The sequence below is a fragment of the Pongo pygmaeus genome, chromosome 12, assembly GCF_028885625.2.
Source record: "Pongo pygmaeus isolate AG05252 chromosome 12, NHGRI_mPonPyg2-v2.0_pri, whole genome shotgun sequence".
In the NCBI taxonomy this organism is placed as follows: Eukaryota; Metazoa; Chordata; class Mammalia; order Primates; family Hominidae; genus Pongo; species Pongo pygmaeus.
Window position 1 is genome coordinate 100,363,235 of NC_072385.2, and position 21,696 is coordinate 100,384,930.

The 21,696-nt window shown below is 42.4% G+C and overlaps 1 protein-coding gene across 2 annotated transcripts in view; it reads right to left on the bottom strand.

Moving 5' to 3' along the window:
- Window positions 1-21,696, bottom strand: part of RASGRP3 (RAS guanyl releasing protein 3) — a 129,692-nt gene that overhangs the window by 6,112 nt on the left and 101,884 nt on the right. For both annotated transcript variants that reach the window (XM_054475214.2, XM_063648822.1), the window contains exons 13-17: window positions 17,444-17,559; window positions 11,687-11,834; window positions 5,867-5,903; window positions 3,413-3,538; window positions 2,719-3,077 (exon numbers count right to left, since the gene is read on the bottom strand). In XM_054475214.2, coding sequence (XP_054331189.1) covers window positions 2,719-3,077; window positions 3,413-3,538; window positions 5,867-5,903; window positions 11,687-11,834; window positions 17,444-17,559 — 786 coding nt within the window. The remainder of the gene's footprint in view (window positions 1-2,718; window positions 3,078-3,412; window positions 3,539-5,866; window positions 5,904-11,686; window positions 11,835-17,443; window positions 17,560-21,696) is intronic.

The window sequence follows — 21,696 nt, forward strand, 5'->3', positions numbered from 1 at the left end:
ACTCCGTTGGAGGAAATACACAGATTACAAACACAAGTACCTTTTCTGTGTTCTACAGTTTTTAACTACAGGACTCACAAACATCATCTGATACTAAATAATAAATGTGTAGGTCAGTGCTCCTAATGCCATTTATTGGTCTTGCCTGGCAGAAAAAAAAATCTTAAATTTGCAAACTCCTTTGTCTACATATTCAACCGCTGGGTATAATTTTGTCATTTTTTTTCCCCTTCTTCCTTATTCCCTAAACAGAGCAAACATCTCATTTGTTACTGATTTGAATGGTACTGGGACTGTATACCATATATATGCATTTCATACAAGAGCATACTTCCTTCATTAATTAGCACAGATGAAATTAAATACTTGTGGTCAGTGAACCATCCCTGTGCTTTAAGAGATAAAAACACAGCTGGGTGCGATGGCTTACGTCTGTAATCCTAGCACTTTGGGAGTTTGAGGCAGGTAGAATACCTGAGGTCAGGAGTTTGAGACCAGCCTGGCCAGTGGGGTGAAACCCTGTCTCTATTGAAAATGCAAAAATTAGCCGGGCATGGTGGCGCGTGCTTGCAGTCCCAGCTACTCGGGAGGCTGAGGCAGGAGAATCGCTTGAACCTGGGAGGCGGAGGTTGCAGTGAGCTAAGATTGTGCCACTGCACTCCAGCCTGGGTGACAGAGTGAAACTCCGTCTCAAAGAAAAAAAAAAAAAAAGAGATAAGAACACAGAAAGGATAAGAGAACATTTGAATATTAAAGTTCAATTTCCAGGAAACAAAATTAAATTTTTTAAAAAACCCAGATACTTGTTTATATTTCCTAAGAGAGATTAATGATCAGGATATCTTACCTATTTGATTTTCTTACACCCAACAGGCTGTGAATTTCTCCTAACTCAGAAGCACAGTTTAAGTAACTTGAACTGTGAGAGGCCAATAGTAGTGAGCTCATGGCCAGTTTCACTATTTGTTAAACAAAAGCAGGTTCTCCTTTGAATTCAGAGATGCCCATGAGGTGGGCGCCATCCTGAGCACTCTCATCTACCTGGAGAAGCTCTTTTTCTGAGATTCCAGAGGCAGCTACAGCACCCACGGAAACAGCCTCTGCAGGCTGAGTTGGTGTACAGGGTGACTAGCCAGGGAATCCAGAAAATCTTGCACAACGATTCTTTGCTTTTTTGGATCACATACCCCCATGAGAATCTGTTTAATGCATGGACTCCTCTTCCCAGAAGTGACCATATGTCCATGTATATTTTACATAGAGTATAAAGTGCTGTCATGAACACCCTAAAGCCATTAAATAGACCTCAGGTTAAGAGCTGTTGGCACCAAATCATGATCTTTCTCTTATTCTTGTTTATATTCCCAGCTTGAACTGTGCTAGGCCAGTAAAAGAAGTGGGGGGATAAGACTGATACAGTTGCCAAGATGATCAGTCGGGGAAATGTTAAAAATAAAGTGGGTGTTGCAAATCTATAGAGACAGAAAATAAATTAGTTGGCTGGGGTGAGTTGGGGGAGAATGACTGCTCATGAGTGTAGGATTTCTTTTTGGAATAATGAAAATATTCTAAAATTAGATCGTAGTGATGGTTGCACAACTTTGTGAGTATACTAAAAGCATACTGAAAGTATACTAAATCACATACTTTTAAATGGGTCAGTTTCATGGCATGTGAATTACATCTCAAAGCTGTTTTTAAAAGTGGATGTTATAGGAAACAAAAAAAGTGTTTCAGCAGAAACTTAACAATAAACCTTGTATGACCAGAGATAATGGGTGGCCTCCTTATGCACTGCCTTCAGTGAGGAAGGAACTAGGGGGATTTCTGGCTAAAGGTCACTGGAGTTTTTCTCATCATGGGAAATGTATGGAGATGTGTGTTTAGGTCTCCTGAAGAGTGGAATGTGGAGGACCACCCATAAGACTAAAGAGCACTGACTTGATCCAGTAGGATCTCTGCCTAACCCAATATTCTGTTTATGAGAACAATTCGACAGGGTGGCAATGGCTGTCCTCCATGACATTGCTTTAAATGTTAGGAATATCATGCCAATTTTCTCAAATCCTTTCTCTTAATACACTATAGACTGTTAACTAATAAATTTATCTAACTCCATCTTGAATCGATTTCTGTGTCAGCATACTCTAACAAATTCCATCTGCATCCTACTTTGCTTTGCATGATTTTGCTCATGCGGAGGCAGAGCTTGGTTTAGAGATCCTCAAGGGCCTCGTATCTCTGATTCTCACCACCCCCTTTTCCATGATGCTGTCAAAAGCTTCTTTTGACTAGAGTGAAAAGTTTCCAATTCTCCTTTATCTAAAAGTCTTTTGCTTCTACTGCCTTTCTTGAGTCTGGGCCCTGGTTCTAGCTTGGAAAACCAAGCTGATCTGTATCGTGTACTGGTATCTTGGATATATAGTCATGGGTTTCTGGGGCATCATTTCAGTATGCACACATGACAGCCTTCACTAGGTTTCAGAACTTGATCTGGTTCAATTTTTTTACATCATGAAACTGAGATCCATAAAGAAGAAACATATGTCCAGGGTCACATAGCTAGCCAGTGGCAAGACTAAAAGTGATACACGTCTTCATTCCCAACCATTCTGCTTTCAGAACTACCAGGCTGCACCCCAGACCCTCTGTAACGCTCATCTCAGCAGTTTCAGCCTCCTTCTTCTGGTTTTCTTTGTGGGTTGACCTAGCACTTACCTCAACATCCTGTCTGGTCTCTTCTCCTTCATCCTGGTCAGGTTCAAACTCCGTGCCCCGGTCTACAACATCCACACCAGCATGCACCCTGGGCTTCTCATTTTCCCATTTGGCAAAGCCTTTGTCCTTTGCTGCTTTGTCATGGAACTTGGATTTCATTTTAGGGAAGGTGTGGGACCCCGAGTCCCCCCAGCCAGCCTCTGACCAGACAGGTTCAGTCTGGGTGGCCTGGCTGGTGGTGGCCCTCTGTAGCCTCACAGAGATCTTGCGAGAAGAGCCTGTAACCAGTGTTATGGCTCTGCTGTCTAAATCTCTGTGTCCAGCAGTGACTCCAGGGAACTCAAACACCTCATCCTGCGCTGGAAGTGAAAGAGGATGGTGATTATTTGACACCTGACTGCTTGATAGCAAAGCATCAAGGTTAGTGCAAACAGCACGAGTCTGGCATGCAACGTCCTAGAGGAACCGACAAGGGACAGAACTCAATTAGCTGCAGGCAAGTTACATGTTCCTGAGACTAGAAAGCAGAGAGAAGCAAGGATGATTCAAGGGTTTAGCCACTGCTGCTCACCCTAAAGAAGGCCTTAGCGTTTAGAGTGACTAACCAGGTTTAGACCCAGAACCTAAATGAGGTCCAAGTGTGAGGAGGCAAGCAGAAAGAGACCATGGCAGCAAAGAAAGCAGAGGGCATTACCTGGGGGCAGCGAGGGGCTTCCAGGCAGTGACCCATGGCCACTGCTCAAGGAGGGCGCCCGGGCAAATCTCCTGCAGGCCAGAACCAGGAGGTCTTTGCACTGTTTGTGACAATTGGCTCCACAGTCTGAAAAATTCCAAGGGTGTTGCAGATGATTAGTGTGTCTGATGTTGATTGAGTTTCCAGGGTGGCACTTGATTTGTCAGCCCTCCCCTCCCCAACCCCAGTTTCTGTGTTGAATTTCAGAGTTGAGCTCAGGCCCATGGGGTGTGTCTAGGATCTGGAAAGGGGCCATTGGTCCGCACTTGCCTTCCTGAGGTTCCGAAAGTTCTCTTAGATTTGCTCAGCTTGGTTCTCTATGCAACTGAGGACCTAATGAGCAATTGTGCCTAGGGAGCAAATAGAGTCCAGCCTGGGAGGTCAGTTGCCTTTGCCCAAAACTAAATGCAAATCAAATGGGGTTGAGAGTCTTTCCCAGGCTTAGACGGAATCCCCACAAAGAGAGCCTAAGCCAGTATTAGGGCGCCAGGATTAGGGCAAGAAGCCTCAGCTTCTAGTCTCTCCCAAGCCAACTGCCTCTGATCATTTACTGTGAGGTGTTCCTCCATTCAGCACTTGTCTGGATTTTTTTTTTTTTTTTTTTTTCGAGACGGAGTCTTGCTCTATTGCCCAGACTGGAGTGCAGTGGCAGGATCTCGGCTCACTGCAAGCTTTGCCTCCCGGGTTCACGCCATTCTCCTGCCTCAGCCTCCGGAGTAGCTGGGACTACAGGTGCCCGCCACCACACCAGGCTAATTTTTTGTATTTTTTAGTAGAGATGGGGTTTCACCATGTTAGCCAGGATGGTCTCGATCTCCTGACCTCGTGATCCGCCCACCTCAGCCTCCCAAAGTGCTGGGATTACAGGCGTGAGCCACCGCACCCGGCCTTGTCTGGATTTTTTTACTCTTCTTCATTTTCCAAAACCTTTCAGGGCCAGTGATTATATCTTCTGCTTCCAGCAGAACACAAGATGGGCCTATGCTCAGTAAATATGTTCTATATTTGCTTATGGCTTTGAAAGAGCGTGCAGCAGAGTCTGTGAGATTGCCCATTAGAATGTTTTAGATAAGGCAGTAGAATGTTAATTACTACTTGGGGTAGAAAAATGTGGCCACTTCAGATGGTGGTTCACAATTATTTCCTATGATGAGGGTCCTACACACTTCACTGAGAATCATTGAATAGAGATGATCATTTCTCTCCTACCATCAAAGAGGACCTTTCTAACTATTTCCAGTACCCATTTTCCCCTAAGTGACCTTGTTTCAAATAGTCTTAATGACGTATTCAATCTATTTTAATTTGTTTTTTTTTCACTTTATGTGCTATTAAGAAAATACAAGAGATAATCCAAAGATGTAATAGATTTTCATCTTTATAAAATTGCATGTGTGTGTGTGTGTGTGTGTGTGTGTGTATTTTAGGGTATGAGGATAGAAACCAGAATAAAGCTAATGACTCACTGCTGGGCAATAAGATCTTGTAGTATCTTGGCTGCTTGAAAGTAAAAATCTAAGTTAGACCAAGGCAAGTGATAGAGAAGCACTAATGGGAAGGTCCCTCTGAGCACTAAACAGTGGCTTCTATTGAGATTTGGGAAGCTTTTTGTTCATGCAAAATAAGGAAGAAATACTGGAAAACGACTGGAGAAAAAAGGCATCCCTGGGGAACAACATTCATCTGAAGGTATTCTGTGATTAAGATGTTTCTTTTTGTAGTTTTATTATATTTTTTCAAAAGCATTATAAGATTCTTAAAAGAACCATATAAACTGTCCATATAAAATGTCCAGCAACTTCTTAAACAACAGTAATGTATACTTGATCATATATGTACAAGTAGCAACACATTCCTAAATGCTTAGTATACACGCATATCGCATTTGTCAAATATATTTGATTCAATTGTTTATAAACTTAATTAAATGGGAAAGATAGAGGAACGCATTCATTGAAAAGGACAAAAACACGTTTTAAGTTTTCTCCTCATTTTTTGTCACCATCTATGTGATTTAGTAGAGAAAGGAATAGCTAAGTGTGAGTGGGAAGAAGTGCCTATGGATTAGAGAAATAGTGTGTAGGTGTTTTTCTTTGAGGGAAAAAGTTCTTATATTCAGTATTTTAGCTAGGCTTGTCCCACTCAGAATGCCCACCTTAACTGGATGCTGCTGATTCCAAAGAACTAGATTTATGTGTGTTGATAAGAGTGGTTTGTAACAAGCTATAAAAGTCCAATTTTAGCTCTCCAAAACTCCAGAAACTCCTCCTCAGAGGCAATCATTCTCAGTTGCCGTTGACCCAAAAGACTGAAATTCTGAATAATGCCAAGAGCTTTTGCAGTTTAACCAGACAAATTTGATTCTTACCCAAAATGTCACATTTTAAAAATTGTAACAAAATAACGTTGATTTACCTTTGCATTTGTATCCTTGCTTGATTATGCCCCAGAGCTGTAACAAAAGACAAAGGAATGTCAGGGAATCTGAGGATAGATCTGGAAGGAAAACAAGGCCACTGAAAAGGAAGTCCTGGGAAGCTTCAGGACTGGCCAGGCACAAACAGGATGTAGCCACTCTTAACACCCTTCCTGCCAGATAGAAGAACCCTCTCCGGGCCCCTTCCAGCTGTGGTGATAAAATGAGTTTCGTTTCCCTTTTCTTTCTCGGAGCCAACTGGGAGCCGGGATGGGAAACTACTAAAGTTTGATGCACCAGACTTTGGCCTGATGCGCTCTCAGCAAAATGTACAGAGGAGATGGCCACTTGGTCTTTGGGAACCCCTGGCTCCCTCTTTTTAATGACACTAGCTGCTCTTAGTGCCCACTACAGGAAATGAAGCAATGGAAGAAGCGCACCTCATGTGAAAGCGTTTGGATTTTGCTAGGCTATTTCCTGAGTAGTATTTGTCCCGTGGAAAAATACAGAAGAGGAAATGATCTTAGTTATTCATGTCTTCATTCTCCACATTTGCTCTATGTTTGGCCTGTGCCAGGGTTGTAGGAGATGTCGAAAAAGCTCAGATTCTACCAAGCAAGGAGTCTGTGACATCCTCGTGGTTAACAAGTAGGAAGTGACAAATCCCTGAGGGGAGATGTGAGGGCCCGCAGTTCCACGAGGGAGCGTTTGCCCAGGGGGTTCAGGGACATCCTGCTGGTGGTGTCTTCGCTCTCCAGCCAGACTCCTTCTAAACACCATAAAGAAGAGGGCCTGGCCGGGCACGGTGACTCACACCTGTAATCCCAGCACTTTTGGAGGCCGAGAAGAGCAGATCACAAGGTCAGGAGATCGAGACCATCCTGGCTAACATGGTGAAACCCTGTCTCTACTAAAAATACAAAAAAATTAGCTGGTCATGGTGGTGGGCGCCTGTGGTCCCAGCTACTCGGGAGGCTGAGGCAGGAGAATGGCATGAACTCAGGAGGTGGAGCTTGCAGTGAGTCGAGACCGCACCACTGCACTCCAGCCTGGGCAACAGAGCAAGGCTCTGTCTCAAAAAAAGAGAAGAGGGCCTTGCCATGCCCTTCTCTGCCTCCCCACACCTCTTGCATGGGGTGACAGATTCACCAGAGGCATACGGTATGGGTAATTAAATGGGCTTAGCTCAAGTTGGAGAAGAACTATTGCTAACCTTTTCGTGTTTGGGTTAGGTGGCTATTATCTACTTAATAAAATAATGTTGAAAAAGCAGGGCCCACTGGGACTGATGGGGGTTCACAATGTTCACAATGTATTATAAGTGAACAATGCCCCCACATGTGGGCAGCATGGCCCGCTCTTCCAGAAGAGTAAGTCACAGCCAATGTGAAGTGACTCAAGAGTACACGAAGACTGCTCCTTACTTCTTTTTGACAAGGAACTTCCACAAGTAGCAAACTCAAGGATTCCTTTGAGCCTTAACAGCTATTTGGTCCTTCAGAATACATATTAAAATGCAAATGTCAGCCGAGCGCGGTGGCTTATGCCTGTAATCCCAGCACTTTGGGAGGCCAAGGTGGGCGGATCACGAGGAAAAGAGATCAAGACCATCCTGGCCAACATGGTGAAACCCCGTCTCTACTAAAAATACAAAAATTAGCTGGGCATGGTGGTGTGTGCCTGTAGTCCCAGCTATTCAGGAGACTGAGGCAGGAGAATCACTTGAACCCGGGAGGTAGAGGTTGCAGTGAGCCAAGATCATGCCACTGTAGGCGACAGAGAGAGATTCTATCTCAAAGAAAAATAATAATAATAAATAAATAAAATGCAAATGTCTCCCAGGACAGAGCAGTATTTTGTCTTAGGGACAGGAAGGATTATCTGACAACTAAGTAGAAGCAAGCATGGCTGGAAGAGAGAGGGGCATGATCCAGAAAAGGGCAGTGGTAGCCAGGCTCATCACAGCTTGATCTTTATGATAATCTAGTTTGCTTCTCTTTTGTAAAAGGTGAATGTGATGATCCAGGAAGTTAGATAATTTGCAATCTCCCACAACCTGGAAATTCTTTCTCCAGAGCCCTTGGTAATGATCATAGCAATAATAATGATGATAGCTACCATTTCTTGAACTCTTGCTATGTGAGAGGCACAGTTAGGCTCTTTATACATATTAGCTTATTTAATTGCTCATGATGTCCTTATGGTGTAGGTAATAATATTTTTCTCATTTTTACAGATGAGGAGACTGACCTACAGAGAGGTAAAGTCCCTTGGCAAGGTCTCATAACTAGTGAGGGAAAGAAGAATGTGTCACTTGAGGGAAAGACAGGAAGCCATTGCTCCTGCATACTCTTGTGTGAGCAAAGGCACTGAGGTGGGACAAGAAAGGATAAGATTTAAGAAGAGACATCCTAATATCCAGATATGTTACATTATTAGCATTGCTGCAGGAACTGCTGAAAAAAATACAGTCAAGCAAGGGTGCTGGGGGTGGGGGTGGGGAGGTAGGTTTGCTAATGCTTACTTAATAGCCAGGAACAAACAGTAGCTAGGAAGAGGCACTGGGTCAGTGTGCCTGCCAAGAACAGTAGAGGATGAACTCATGTGGATGGATATGCGGGAGTATTTCCCACAGTCCTTTGATTTGAGACCACCGGCTGCTGTCATATTTGGAGTAGTTGTGGTGTAAGGAGCACTGGACTGAGAGTCAGGAGACCTGGGTGTGACTCATGGTTTTGCTGCTAATGATCTGTGTGACCTTGGGGGAAGTCACTTAACTTCTCCAGACCTCAGTTTCTTCATCTACAAAATAAGGGAATTACTAACACTCTTTCAGTTCTGGAATTCTAATTCTAAAATAAAACTTCTGCAGAGCAAGTCTGTTTGTCTTCCTTAACCTTAAAATGGAATTTATTTTAAAAGCAGATGGTTCCGGCACTGGAACCATTCTCCCACAATTCCTTTCAATGACACATCTATAGAGCTATAGTTATAAATTCCTTTGAAAACCAATGGGCTTTTTGACACGAGTGTCAGTAAAGATCAAATCAAATCGTACCAATAAAACTAAATATATTTTAAAAACAAAAACAGCTGTAAAAATTTTAAATGAGTTCATTTCAATTAAACTCTCAAAGTATCAAGGAATACATAAAAAATGTGTACTCCCAGCCATGTGATGTGCAACATGTCTAATAGTATTTTATCATGCAACAACATGGTGGGTAAGTATTAACTCCCTTTTACAGATAGAAATAGACCCAAAGATGGTGAATAACTTGGTCAAGGACATAGAGTTAGCAAAGGCAAAACTTTAACCCAGGGTTCCAGACTCCAGGTCCAGAGCTTTCTACTTCATCACAGCTGCATCAAGAATGTAGCACCAGCATGTCTGCTCCAATGAGTCAGGGAGACAGGTGTGGAACTTCCAAGAAAGTCTACCTTGCTGCTCCTACAGAACCAGGGCCTCTGTAAAAGGCAGGGACAGGACAGAAGGACTAGAGAGCAGAGATAAGACCTTGAGTTTGTTTCTCATTTGTTTGTTTGTTTGTTTGTTTGTTTGTTTTTGAGATGGAGTCTTGCTCTGTCGCCCAGGCTGGAGTGCAGTGGCGCCATCTCGGCTCACTGTAAGGTCCGCCTCCCAGGTTCACGCCATTCTCCTGCCTCAGCCTCCCGAGTAGCTGGGACTACAGGCGCCTGCCACCACACCTGGCTAATTTTTTGTATTTTTAGTAGAGACGGGGTTTCACCGTGTTAGCCAGGATGGTCTCGATCTCCTGATCTCATGATCCACCCACCTCACCCTCCCAAAGTGCTGGGATTATAGGCATGAGCCACCATGCCTGGCTGAGTTTTTTATTATTATTATTATTATTATCATCATATTTAGAGATGGTGGTGGCAGGGGTCTCTTTATATTGCCCAGGCTGGAGTCGAACTCTTGGGCTCAAGCTATCCCCCTGCCTCAGCCTCCCGAGCACCTGGGACTACAGGTCCTTGCCACAGCACCCGGGACTTTGAGATTTGATAAGGGCTTTCTGACTCTCACAGCCCACCAAAAGACAGATGCATCATCCTGACTTTTGGCTGAGCCATACCATGGCCCAGCAGCCTGACCTTTTGTTCACTGGGTCCCACTCTGTAGGAGCGTGTTATGCATGGCCCCATCCCACATCAGAATTTTCAGATCTAGATATTTCCAAAAATTTCCATCACAACAGAGAAACTAGAGAAATATGAAAAAGGAGACCATTTTGTTTTGTTTTGAGACTGAGTATCACTCTGTCGCCCAGGCTGGAGTGCAGTGGCATGATCTTGGCTCACTGCAACCTCTGCCTCCCAGGTTCAAGTGATTTTCCTGCCTCAGCCTCCTGAGTAGCTAGGATTACAGGCACCTGCCACCATGCCCTGCTGATTTTTGTATTTTTGGTAGAGACGGGTTTTCACCATGTTGGCCAGGTTGGTCTCAAACTCCTGACCTCAGGTGATCTGCCTGCCTTGGCCTTCCAAATTTCTGGGATTACACACGTGAGCCACCACGCCCGGCCAACCATTTGTTTTATGATAAAATGGTCTGGTCATGCAATCCCAGTGAAGATACTAAAGAAGAACTTCACCTTCTCTGCAGTGAATAAAGAGAGCTAGTTAGACTGGTTTTGCCCTGTGTCACATCAGCTGCTATGACCACCTGGGGCCGTCTTTGAGGAAACGGCTGCCTCTTATTTACCCATTCTCAGAGGAGTGTGTGCTTGAACACAGACTCCTGCATTGGGCTCCCAAAAGCCAGTTCTTTGAGCATGGGATGGGAAAAATGTAATTTCTGGTAGAGTATAATATCGGCAACAAATTCAATATGGGTCAACGAGTCAACAGGAGGACATGGCTGCCAAATAAAGCTAACACGACTGAGCTCTGGCATCTAGAAAAAGGGGCGATTGTCATACTCATCTGGGTGCTGGGCCTCCCTCACCTGGAATACCACATTTCCCATTTTATTTAACTTGGATTATCAACTGGAGACATTCAGGGCCCAAGAGTTTCTGTTAAGGCCAGGATCAAAAACTGACCTTGGTTCCCAAAGAATTATCAAAGGTGGGGGAAGGAAGCATGCAGTCTTCATTTGTTGCAGTGGTGTAGGTGAAGCACAGGGCTGACAGTCAGTACACCTGTGTCGGAGTCCAAGCTCTGGTAATGATTAGCTGTGCAATCCTCAGGAACCTGGGTTATCCTCTTTGAACCTCTATCTTCATAAGCAAGATGGTAAAAGTAAAATACCCACTTCAAGGGCTTGCTATGAGGATTAGTTACCATAATGTCTATGGAAGTACTTTGTTACCGTCAAGCATTGAGTAAATGTTATTATAACCAGCTTCTCTCCAAAAAGATTTTTTCTTCCTTTTTGAGTTGTGAATTATTGAACCATGCCATGATGGATTTCTGGTCACTAATACCACATGAAATGAAAACTGGAAGGAACTTGCTAAGATAAATACACCTCTTAATTGCAACTACTTATGAATATTAGTGATGAATGCCAGGGCTCATTGGGCTGACACTTTTCCCTGGCAGGGATTAATAAAGAAAACCACTCTCTTGAGTTAACAGCCCTCACCAGCCTTCCCTGTTTTTGCTAGCCCTGCATTCCTAGAAAATAACTAAACCTTGCCTTTGGTGTTTAATCTTTCATTTCAGGGAGCCATCACGTTTTACTTCTGATTCAAAGCAGACAGCGAACTTTATTTAATGTATCATTTTCCTACCTTCTCAGAATGCTACACAAATAACTACATACATAAGAAAACAACGGAAAACAGACTTACAAATCCCGCACAGTGTTCACAGAACGTTGGCTTGAGATAGGTCATCTCCTGAAAATTATGGATAAATCCTGGTCCCATTTTACAGTGTAGTTGGGATTTAGCTCTCAGGAAGTAAGCCATCATTTCATCTTTACTAATTAGGCCATCCCTGTTAAGAGAATCAAAGAAGGGAGGGAATCTTTAAATAGCAGGTTTCTAAGTAGCTGCCACACTTTAATCACCCACCTCCCAAACCTTTGTGGCCAAAAGCAGATGAGGAATATTCTCTATTACATCTCAGAGAAGGAGTGAACCTCAAAAGGCATCTTCAGGTGTTCAAAACCTTTTTCAGTAAGCAAAAAATTGTGTATTGTGCACCCTGCATGTGTGTGTGTGTGCAGGAGCATATTCATATAAGCCCACATGTGGCCTGTGCACCGCAGCACAGAAAGTCTTTATTATGAAAAAGCAGCTTCCTGAAGGGCATCTTTCTAGTACTTGCCTAGCTGTAAGGTTGCAAGAATTAGGATGATGGAGAAAGGCAGAAAACTGTAATACCTGGGCTGACCATTCTCAAATTCATTCAGCTTGACGCTGTCCGGGCTCCTTGGTGATATTTTCACTCACATCTTAGTGTCTCATAGCCCATTCACTGCACTGGCTGGGAGCAATTCTTCCAGATCTACCCCACACAGAACAAACCTCTGGTCCTTCCCACCTTCCTACCCCTACTCATCACATACCCTGACTTCTTGTTTATCAAAAATGATCAAATCGGCCAGGTGCAGTGGCTCATGCCTGTAATCTAGCACTTTGGGAGGCCAAGATGGGCAGATTACTTGAGGTCAGGAGTTCAAGACCAGCCTGACCAACATGGTGAGACCTCCGTCTCTACTAAAAACACAAAAATTAGCTGGGCGTGGTGGCGTGTGCCTATAGTCCAAGCTACTCAGGAGGCTGAGGCACGGAGGCAGAGATTGCAGTGAGCCGAGATTGCACCACTGCACTCCAGCCTGGGCAACAGAGCGAGACTGTCTCAAAAAAAAATAATAATAATAATTGGATCCACGTGAGCTCTGTATTGCTTCTTTGCCCATTAGCATGTGCTGGCGATCACACCTTTCCTTTCCAGTTCAGAATTCTTTTCTACCTCCTCTGTCCTCTCTTGGGGCTCCTCTCCCAGAGGAAGAGTTGCGCCATCCAGCACTCTCCAGCCTCCCTGGGACTCTTCTCCTTCCAGGTTATGCTCAGTCTCTTCCCCTGTTTCTTCCTCCATTCACAAATATGCTCAGAACTTTCCCACCTGAAAAATCCCCTTCCTCAGTCCTGCCGCCATCTGCAACAGGTATCTTTTCTCTCTTCCTTCTTTTACTCGCGAAGTTTTCAAAAAGAGAAATCATTAGGCTCTTATCATTTCCTCCAGGTACTCTTTATGCCACTTGGGTTTCTAACCCTACAAATCTGTCACCAAGAACATCCTCAGTGGCCTTTTCTCATTGGCAGGAAGTAACACGGAGACATGTTTCCTTCTTTTGGCACTCTCCCCTTAGGCACTCTGGAATTGCATGCCACCCCGCTTCTCCTCCTTCCTCTCCAGCTCCCCTTTCTCCAGCTCGCCTGCAGGTCCCTCTGACTCCTTTCAATGCCTGCATGTAGGAGGGGAGTCCCTGAAGGCTCATTTCTCAGGCCCTGAGCTCACCTCCCTCTAAGCGTTCCCACCAGAGTTTGCTCACAAGATGGAGACTCCAGCTTACAGTGGGGCTGAAGACTTCATCTCCATCTCCAGCCCTGACTGTTGTCCTGAATTTTTGCACCACATCTTCAACAACTTGCTAGACCTGTCTTCCTGATGATCCACTCTCTTTCTCAATCAACGGATCTAAGTCCAACTTCATCTCTGTCTTCCCCAATAGGAAGCCCAGGCTTCCCTATTGCTGTTTGCTGCGCCACAATTTTCCCCCAGGCTTGAGAATTTAAGATCCCTTTCGGTACCGCCTATGCAAAATAACTTTGATTTTTATACATTATAAGTATTATTATTAAAGTTATTTTGCATAGGAGGTAAAAAAAAAAAAAGGATTCTAAATTCTCAAGCTTGCGGGGAAATTTGGCACAGCCTAGCACACAACAGTTGTTTTTTCTGCTCCTCCGACCGTCCACTATCAAGGAGGCATCAGTGTCTATTACTCCCTTCTTTGTGTTCTTGAGTTCTCATCATTTAGCTCTCACTTAGAAGTGAGAATGTGTGGTATTTGGTTTTCTGTTCCTGCGTTAGTTTGCTAGGGATAATAGCCTCCACTTCCATCCGTGTTCCTGCAAAAGACATGATCTCATTCTCTCTCTCTTTTTTTTTTTCCTGAGACAGAGATTCGCTCTTGTTACCCAGGCTGGAGTGCAATGGCGCGATCTTGGCTCACCACAACCTCTGCCTCCTGGGTTCAAGTGATTCTCCCGCCTCAGCCTCTGGCATGTGCCACCACACCCGGCTAATTTTTGTATTTTCAGTAGAGATGGGGTTTCTCCATGTTTGTCAGACTGGTCTCAAACTCCCGACCTCAGGTGATCCACCCGCCTCAGCCTCCCAAAGTGCTGGGATTACAGGCATGAGCCACCGCACCTGGCAATCTCATTCTTTTTTATGGCTGCATAATAGTCCATGGTGTATATGTACCACATTTTCTTTATCCAATCTGTTATTGATGGGCATTTAGGTTGATTACATGACTTTGATATCCGAATAGTGCTTCAGTGAACATTCATATGCCTGTGTCTTTACTGTGGAATGATTTCTACTCCTCTGGGTATATACCCAGTAATGGGATTGCTGGGTTGAAGTGTAGTTCTGTTTTTAGCTTCTTGAGGAATCGCCGTACTGCTTTCCACAATGGTTGAATGAATTACACTCCCACCACCAGTGTATAAGTGTTCCCTTTCCTCTGCAACTTCGCTAGCATCTGTTATTTTTTGACTTTCTTTCTTTTTTTTTTTTTTTTTGAGACGGAGTCTCACTCTGTCGCCCAGGCTGGAGTGCAGTGGTGCGATATTGGCTCACTGCAAGCTCCGCCTCCCAGGTTCACGCCATTCTCCTGCCTCAGCCTCCCAAGTAGCTGGGACTACAGGGGCCCACCACCATGCCTGGCTAATTTTTTGCATTTTTAGTAGAGACGGGGTTTCACCGTGTTAGCCAGGATGGTCTTGATCCCCTGACCTCGTGATCCACCCACCTCAGCGTCCCAAAGTTCTGGGATTACAGGCGTGGGCCACTGCACTCAGCTAATTTTTTGACTTTCTAATAATAGCCATTCTTGGCTGGGCACAGTGGCTCACACCTGGAATCCCAGAACTTTGGGAGGCCAAGGCAGGTGGATCACCTCAGTTCAGGAGTTCAAGAACAGCCTGGCCAACATGATGAAACCTCGTCTCTACTGAAAAAAAAAAAAAAACATTGCCGGGCTTGGCGGTGCTTGCCTATAACCAGCTACTCAGGAGGCTGAGGCATGAGAATCACTTGAACCTAGGAGGAAGAGGTTGCAATGAGCTGAGATCGTGCCACTGCACTCCAGCTTGGGCAAAAGAACGAGACTCTGTCTCAAAAAAAGTAATAATAATAATAATAGCCATTCTGACTGGTGTGAGGTGATATCTCATTGTAGTTTTGATTTGCATTTCTCTAATTATCAGTGATATTGAGCTTTTTTTCATATGCTTATTGTCCACATGTATGTCTTCTTTACAGAAGTGTCTATTCATGCCTTTGCCCACTCAAAGGAATGGGCACAGATTTCATAATGAAGATGCCAAAAACAATCTTTATTATATATATGATAAATAAATTTATTAATGCATTGTCTCACAAATTTATTACATCATTTGCTACATACATTTGTGTAACAGTGCATTAGCTCATCTCCCCTCCTAGGGACTCACAACGTAACACACTTTAGCTTATTAAAAGCTTTGAGAAGTCACACAGTAAAGACACCTATTTAATGAGATTTAACCCTGTGTTTCTCACATGTGAATAGTTAGTTCCTTTTTCAAAAGTACTAATTAATAGCTACTTCTGTGGAACATTGTTTGGAAAACAGTACCTTAGAGAAAACATCTTTTTGAGACTTTCCAGTATTAACCACTCAAAACTTTAGTCTCATGTAAGGAAGATATGAATAGTCCAAACCTTCATTCATAGAAAACAATTCTATAGATATCAATAAGTGGAGATAAGGATGATATAGAGATAGAGATAGACACAGATATTTGCTAGGACAATCTCAGTTCTGTCTCTAGAACCAACAGATAAAAGAAATGAAGACTGGGAAGTTATTTTAAGTCAATGTCCTATTTACATGTCACGAATAGTAACATACTAAGCAAAGAAGTGGGTAGTTAGCAGGCAATTTAAATTTTACTTTGAAAAGGAAGTTAATGTTTCTAATAGAATTTATTTTAAAAGTATTCTTTGTTCTGGGTATATAATGAAGATGAATTTAAGATTTTAAGTTGTGTTAATGTGTCAAGGCTTTTCTTGGTGTGTTGAATTACAGATTTTATTTTTTTAAATTCAATTAAAAAAATGGTTAGAGACAAGGTCCCACTATGTTGCCCAGGCTGGTCTCAAACTCCTGTCTTCAAACAATCCTCCTACCTCAGCCTCCCAAAGTGCTGGCATTACAGGCGTGAGGTATCGCACCCGGCCCCAGATTTCATTTTTTAAAAATTCTCATACCAGCAAAAATATTAGAGGATTTTAATGTAATTTAATTTGCCCATTTTACCAAAACAAAATCCAGCATTTCCTTACAGGTGATTTTTAAATTAGGAACTAATCTTGTACAATTAACAATTAATCAAATTATTAATGCCAGGATTTCTCAGCACTTTTGCAAACCATTATTTTCTTTTAATGAGTTGAGTTTGAGTCTCTAAAGCGATTTAATTTTTAGGAATCATTTGATGCTAAAAAGCAAAATATTTTTTCTTTATCAAGACAATCTTTGATCAATCAAAGAAAAAAACAAAGCATGAATGCTTCTTGGCTGTCTGCAGCTATTGTCTGCTTTAATGAAGACTATAAATAAGTTTGTTTTTTTTTTGAGAAAGAGTCTCACTCAGTCACCCAGGCTGGGGTGCAGTGGTGCTATCTCAGCTCACTGCAACCTCTGCCTCCCAGGCTCAAGCAATTCTCCCATCTCAGCCACCCAAGTAACTGGGATTACAGGCCTGTGTCACCACGCCCAGTGAATTTTTGTATTTTTAGTAGAGACAGAGTTTCACCATGATGGCCAGGCTGGTCTTAACTCCTGGCCTCAAGTGATCTGCCTGCCTCAGCCTCCCAAAGTGCTGGGATTACAGGCATGAGCCACCATGCCTGGCCAAAATATTTTTAAAATCTTCATGAGTTTTAAGATTGCTTTCAGGTCCACTAATGTTGAGGACTCTCCCAGGTTAGATCTAACTGTATGTCTCCTCTACTCTTTTCTGGTGGAGATTTTTTGAGGTTGAGAACTAAGCAATAGAGGCAATATAGCAAATGGAGCGCTTGGATCATTTACAAATGTGCACTTGTGTTAAACACTGACAACATGGTCTTCCCTGTGATTCCATTCAGGTCATGTTCATACACACGAAGAAAATAATCAGTGACAAATTAAACCTGGCTCATCAAAGCACTAGGGTTGAAGCTGTCAAGATGTAAATTACAAGTTTCCCTTCTCTCCTCTGATAATAATTTTCTGCTTTAGGATAGTTGCATTAAAATAAAACAAAATTAAAACTTACTGATCTTTGTCCAGAACACAGAAGGAATCCAAGAAGGGAAAATTGGCAGCTATACTTTCAAAGTCCTCTTGGGAAATGTACCCATCATGGTCGTGATCATAGTTTCTAAATACAGACTGCAAAGGAAAGATAAGTATTTATTGAATGACTATGAGGCAGGCTCTGAACTTGCTATTGCGAAAACAATGATAACTAGCATATGATCCTTTCTATCAAGGAGCTTAGAATCTAGTGAAAGATAACTAAGTCAAGAAGCCTTTATAATATAACAAGACAAGTGGTTTGCTGAGGATAAAAACAGAGTAATGGTTGGATGTGGTGGCTCACACCTGTAATCCCAGCACTTTGGGAGTGGGAGGCAGAGGTGGGAAGATCACTTGAGTCCAAGAGTTTGAGACCAGCCTGAGCAACATAGAGAGACCTCATTGCTACAAAAAAATTTTTTAAATTAGCTGGGTATGGTGGTGCATGCCTATAGTCCCAGCCACTTGTGAGGCTGAGGCAGGAGGCTTGCTCAGCCCAGGAGTTTGAGGTTACAACAAGCCAAGATCACACCACTGCACTCTAGCCTGGGCAAGAGAGTAAGGCATCATCTCTAAAAAATAAATTTTAAATAAAATTAAAAATAAAACTTCAGCTGGGCGCGGTGGCTCACACCTGCAATCCTAGCACTTTAGGAGGCCGAAGCAGGTGGATCACCTGAGGTCAGGAATTCAAGACCACCCTGACCAACATGATGAAACCCCATCGCTACTAAAAATAAAATAAAATAAAAAATTAGCCGGGCATGGTGGCATACGCCTGCAATGCCAGCTACTCAGGGGGCTGAGGCACGAGAATCGCTTGAACTTGGGAGGAGGAGGTTGCAGTGAGCCAAGATGGCGCCATTGCACTCCAGCCTGGGCAACAATAGCAAAACTCTGTCTCAATAACTAAATAAATAAAAACAGAGTGCTATTGGTGGCAGGGAAAGAGGAGGTAGATTAAGAAAGGTTTCCTGGGAAAAGAAAGGTTTAAACTGAAACCTCAGGGTTGAGTAGAAATTGGCTTAGTGAATTTACAAATTCCAATACCATGACAATAGAAAATAAAGTTTGAAGGTGTTATCTCAAAAATTAAAGTGTACATTTAATGCAATTCCAATCAAAATCCCAGTACGGATTTATTTTAAATGAACAAATTGATTATAAAGTTCAAATCTAAGTGGGTATGTTGAAAACAGGCTAAAAATTATTTTAAATGAAGAGTAATGAGGGGGAACATGCCCTTTCAGAAATCAAATATTCTACACAGCTACATTAATCAAAACAACATGATACAACTTACCACAGAGAGTGGAGTCCAGAAACAAACCCATGTATATATAGGAATTTATCAAAAAGTATCTTTTAAAATCCACAGAGAAATTATGGATTATCCAATAACTGCTGTTGAGTTAAATGACTAATAATCTTACAAAATAAATTACCTCCAAACTGAATTCTAGATGTATTATATATTATTTATTTGTTTTTCTTTTTAGAGACAAAACTGTCGCCCAGGCTACAGTACAGTGGCATGATCATAGCTCACTGTAGCCTCAAATTCCTAGGATCAAGCCATCCTCCTGCATCAGCCTTCCAAAGTGCTGGGATTATAGGCATGAGCCACTGCACTAGTGTATTATATAGTTTAATGCAAAAAAATCCAAAGCTATAAAAGTACCAAAGATAAATAGATGAAAATATTTTTCATGTTTCATAATCTTTGTGTGAAAAAGGTCTTTCTTTGCATGACATCAATGTCAGAAGCCATAAAGAAAAATATTTTACTTAATAATATGCAAAAAAATTGAACCAAAAAAGCTCAATTAACCAATTTTAAGATAAATGTCAAACAGAGCAAGTTATTTGCAGCATATATGAGAGCAAAGACACAAAAGTCAAACAGGCAATCACCAAATAAAAATAAAAATGGTCAATATATCCATGGAAAGTTATTCAGCTCAGCTAATCATTACAGAAACATTAATGAAGCTTTTTTTAACCTCTCAGATTAAATAAAATCTTAAAATACTGTAATCGATCATCTTCTAGGGTATGAGACAATAGGTACTCTTGTATCAAGTTAGTGATGTAAATAGCCATAATATTTCTGGAGGACAATCAGGAATTTTAAGTGCCTACTCTCTGACACAGCAGTTCCACTTCTAGGAATCTGTCCCAAAGAAATAATCAAATAAAGTTGTGTAAGATACACATGTGTATATGTATGTAGTATATGTGTGTTTATATATACGTAGAGATAGAGAATAAAGTCATATAAGATAATCTACAAATTATCAGTGGTTATCCTTGGAGAATAGAATTACCAAGACCTGAAAGTAAAGCTCTTTATTTTCTATAATTTATGTAATACTTTAATATTTTTGATGATTCTATCTTCCTTTATAATCAGAGAAGAATAAAAAAAGTTTCCCATTGCCCTCTGCAAAATTAGGTTTTCAAAAAAAATTGTAAGTTCTTTCTGCAAACACATGTATACAAATTTATATTTGATTTTGATTCCAGTTTTAATTAATCTCCGGTTTTAATTAATTCCCAGTAGTTTCTGTCTGTTCTATCTATCGATATTGCCCTGTGTTGCAAGTATTTTGGGAAGTAGGTAAGGTATAAATGAATGAATTAATTAAAAATGTGACTAAAATGAGCCCATCTCAAGCTTTTTCACAGGTAACAGAATTGTGCAAAATCAGAAAACATTACCTTTTTTTTTTTAATTCCAGTATCATTACTTAGCCATAATAAAAATAGCTTAAAAGTTAACTATTTTGGAATGCCTACTATTTACAGTTTAACATCCATATTTATGCCACGAGTAGAAGATTTTTTGCGGAGTAAAATTCATCATAAAATCCTGGTCTTTTGTTTGATTGAACCAGTGGTAAGGAATTTGGAGAAAAGGGAAGAGAGAGAAGGTAAGGAAGACAGAATGAGACAGAGAGAGAGAGAGAAATTCCCCAGAGAGAGAGAGAGACACACACACACACACACACACACACACACACACACACACACACACAGAGAGAGAGAGAGAGAGAGAGAGAGAAAGAGAAATTCCCCACGTGGACTGAGGAAGTCAGTATGTAGAATGAGACTGGGAGAGGGAACAGCTCTGCCTTCCGTTTCCTGGGTTCAGACATTCCTGAGCTGCAACTCAGTCCTTGCATTCCCTGGGGGCCCCTGGATCCTTTTCTCACCTTCCCCAGCTCCAAGCTGGATCTGTTACTACCACGGGCTCCACTGGACCTTATCTCCTTCTCAGCCCTTCCCTCACTAATATTCCTCTTGGCACCACTCTTTTCCTGCCTGCCTCACACGCTCCGCAAAAGTTTTCTTTCAGCACCTCCTAGTTCCCTGAATTATCCAAGATGTAAGACATTCTTTCTTTTTCTTTAAATATCTTCTCCCAGCAAAAAGCACATTCTATCCCAAAGACTCAATTCTGTTGCACCAGCAGATGTACCTACCAATCCATTAAAGTAGACATTTAATTCAGGACCACAGTTTCCTGTACCCGAGATGTTTCCGTGTTCCCCGCATCGGCACTTCTACTCTTTTTTCTTTTCTTTTCTTTTCTTTTTTTTTTTTTCCAGACGGAGTCTCACTCTGTCACCCAGGCTGGAGTGCAGGGGCGCGATCTCACCTGACTGCAAGCTCTGCTTCCCGGGTTCACGCCATTCTCCTGCCTCAGCCTCCTGAGTAGCTGAGACTACAGGCACCCGCCATCGCGCCTGGCTAATTTTTTGTATTTTTAGTAGAGACGGGTTTTCACCGTGTTAGCCAGGATGGTCTCGTTCTCCTGACCTCGTGATCCGCCCGCCTCGGCCTCCCAAAGTGCTGGGATTACAGGCGTGAGCCACAGCGCCCGGCCCTACTCTTTTTTCTACACGGAAAACTCTGACAGAGCCTTGTCCTACATTAGGTGATTTTTCTAATCTCAATAACATTGGGCTGCTGTGTCATAAAATTCCAAAACTATACAAAAGGAGAAACTATCCAACTTACAGGATTTCTTTCCTGCCCTTGGGTAATCAATTTATTGGGCATTCTTAGTAAGACCTATGTGGGTTTTTCATGAGTGATTCTAATCCCCAATCCCTTGAGCTGTTGACAATGACAGAGGTGGCAAATGCCTGGGAAAGAGAGGAGCTGGAAGTAGCTGAGAGTATCTGGGCAAGAGAGACAACAAAGGGAAGAGGGCCTTTCTGATCA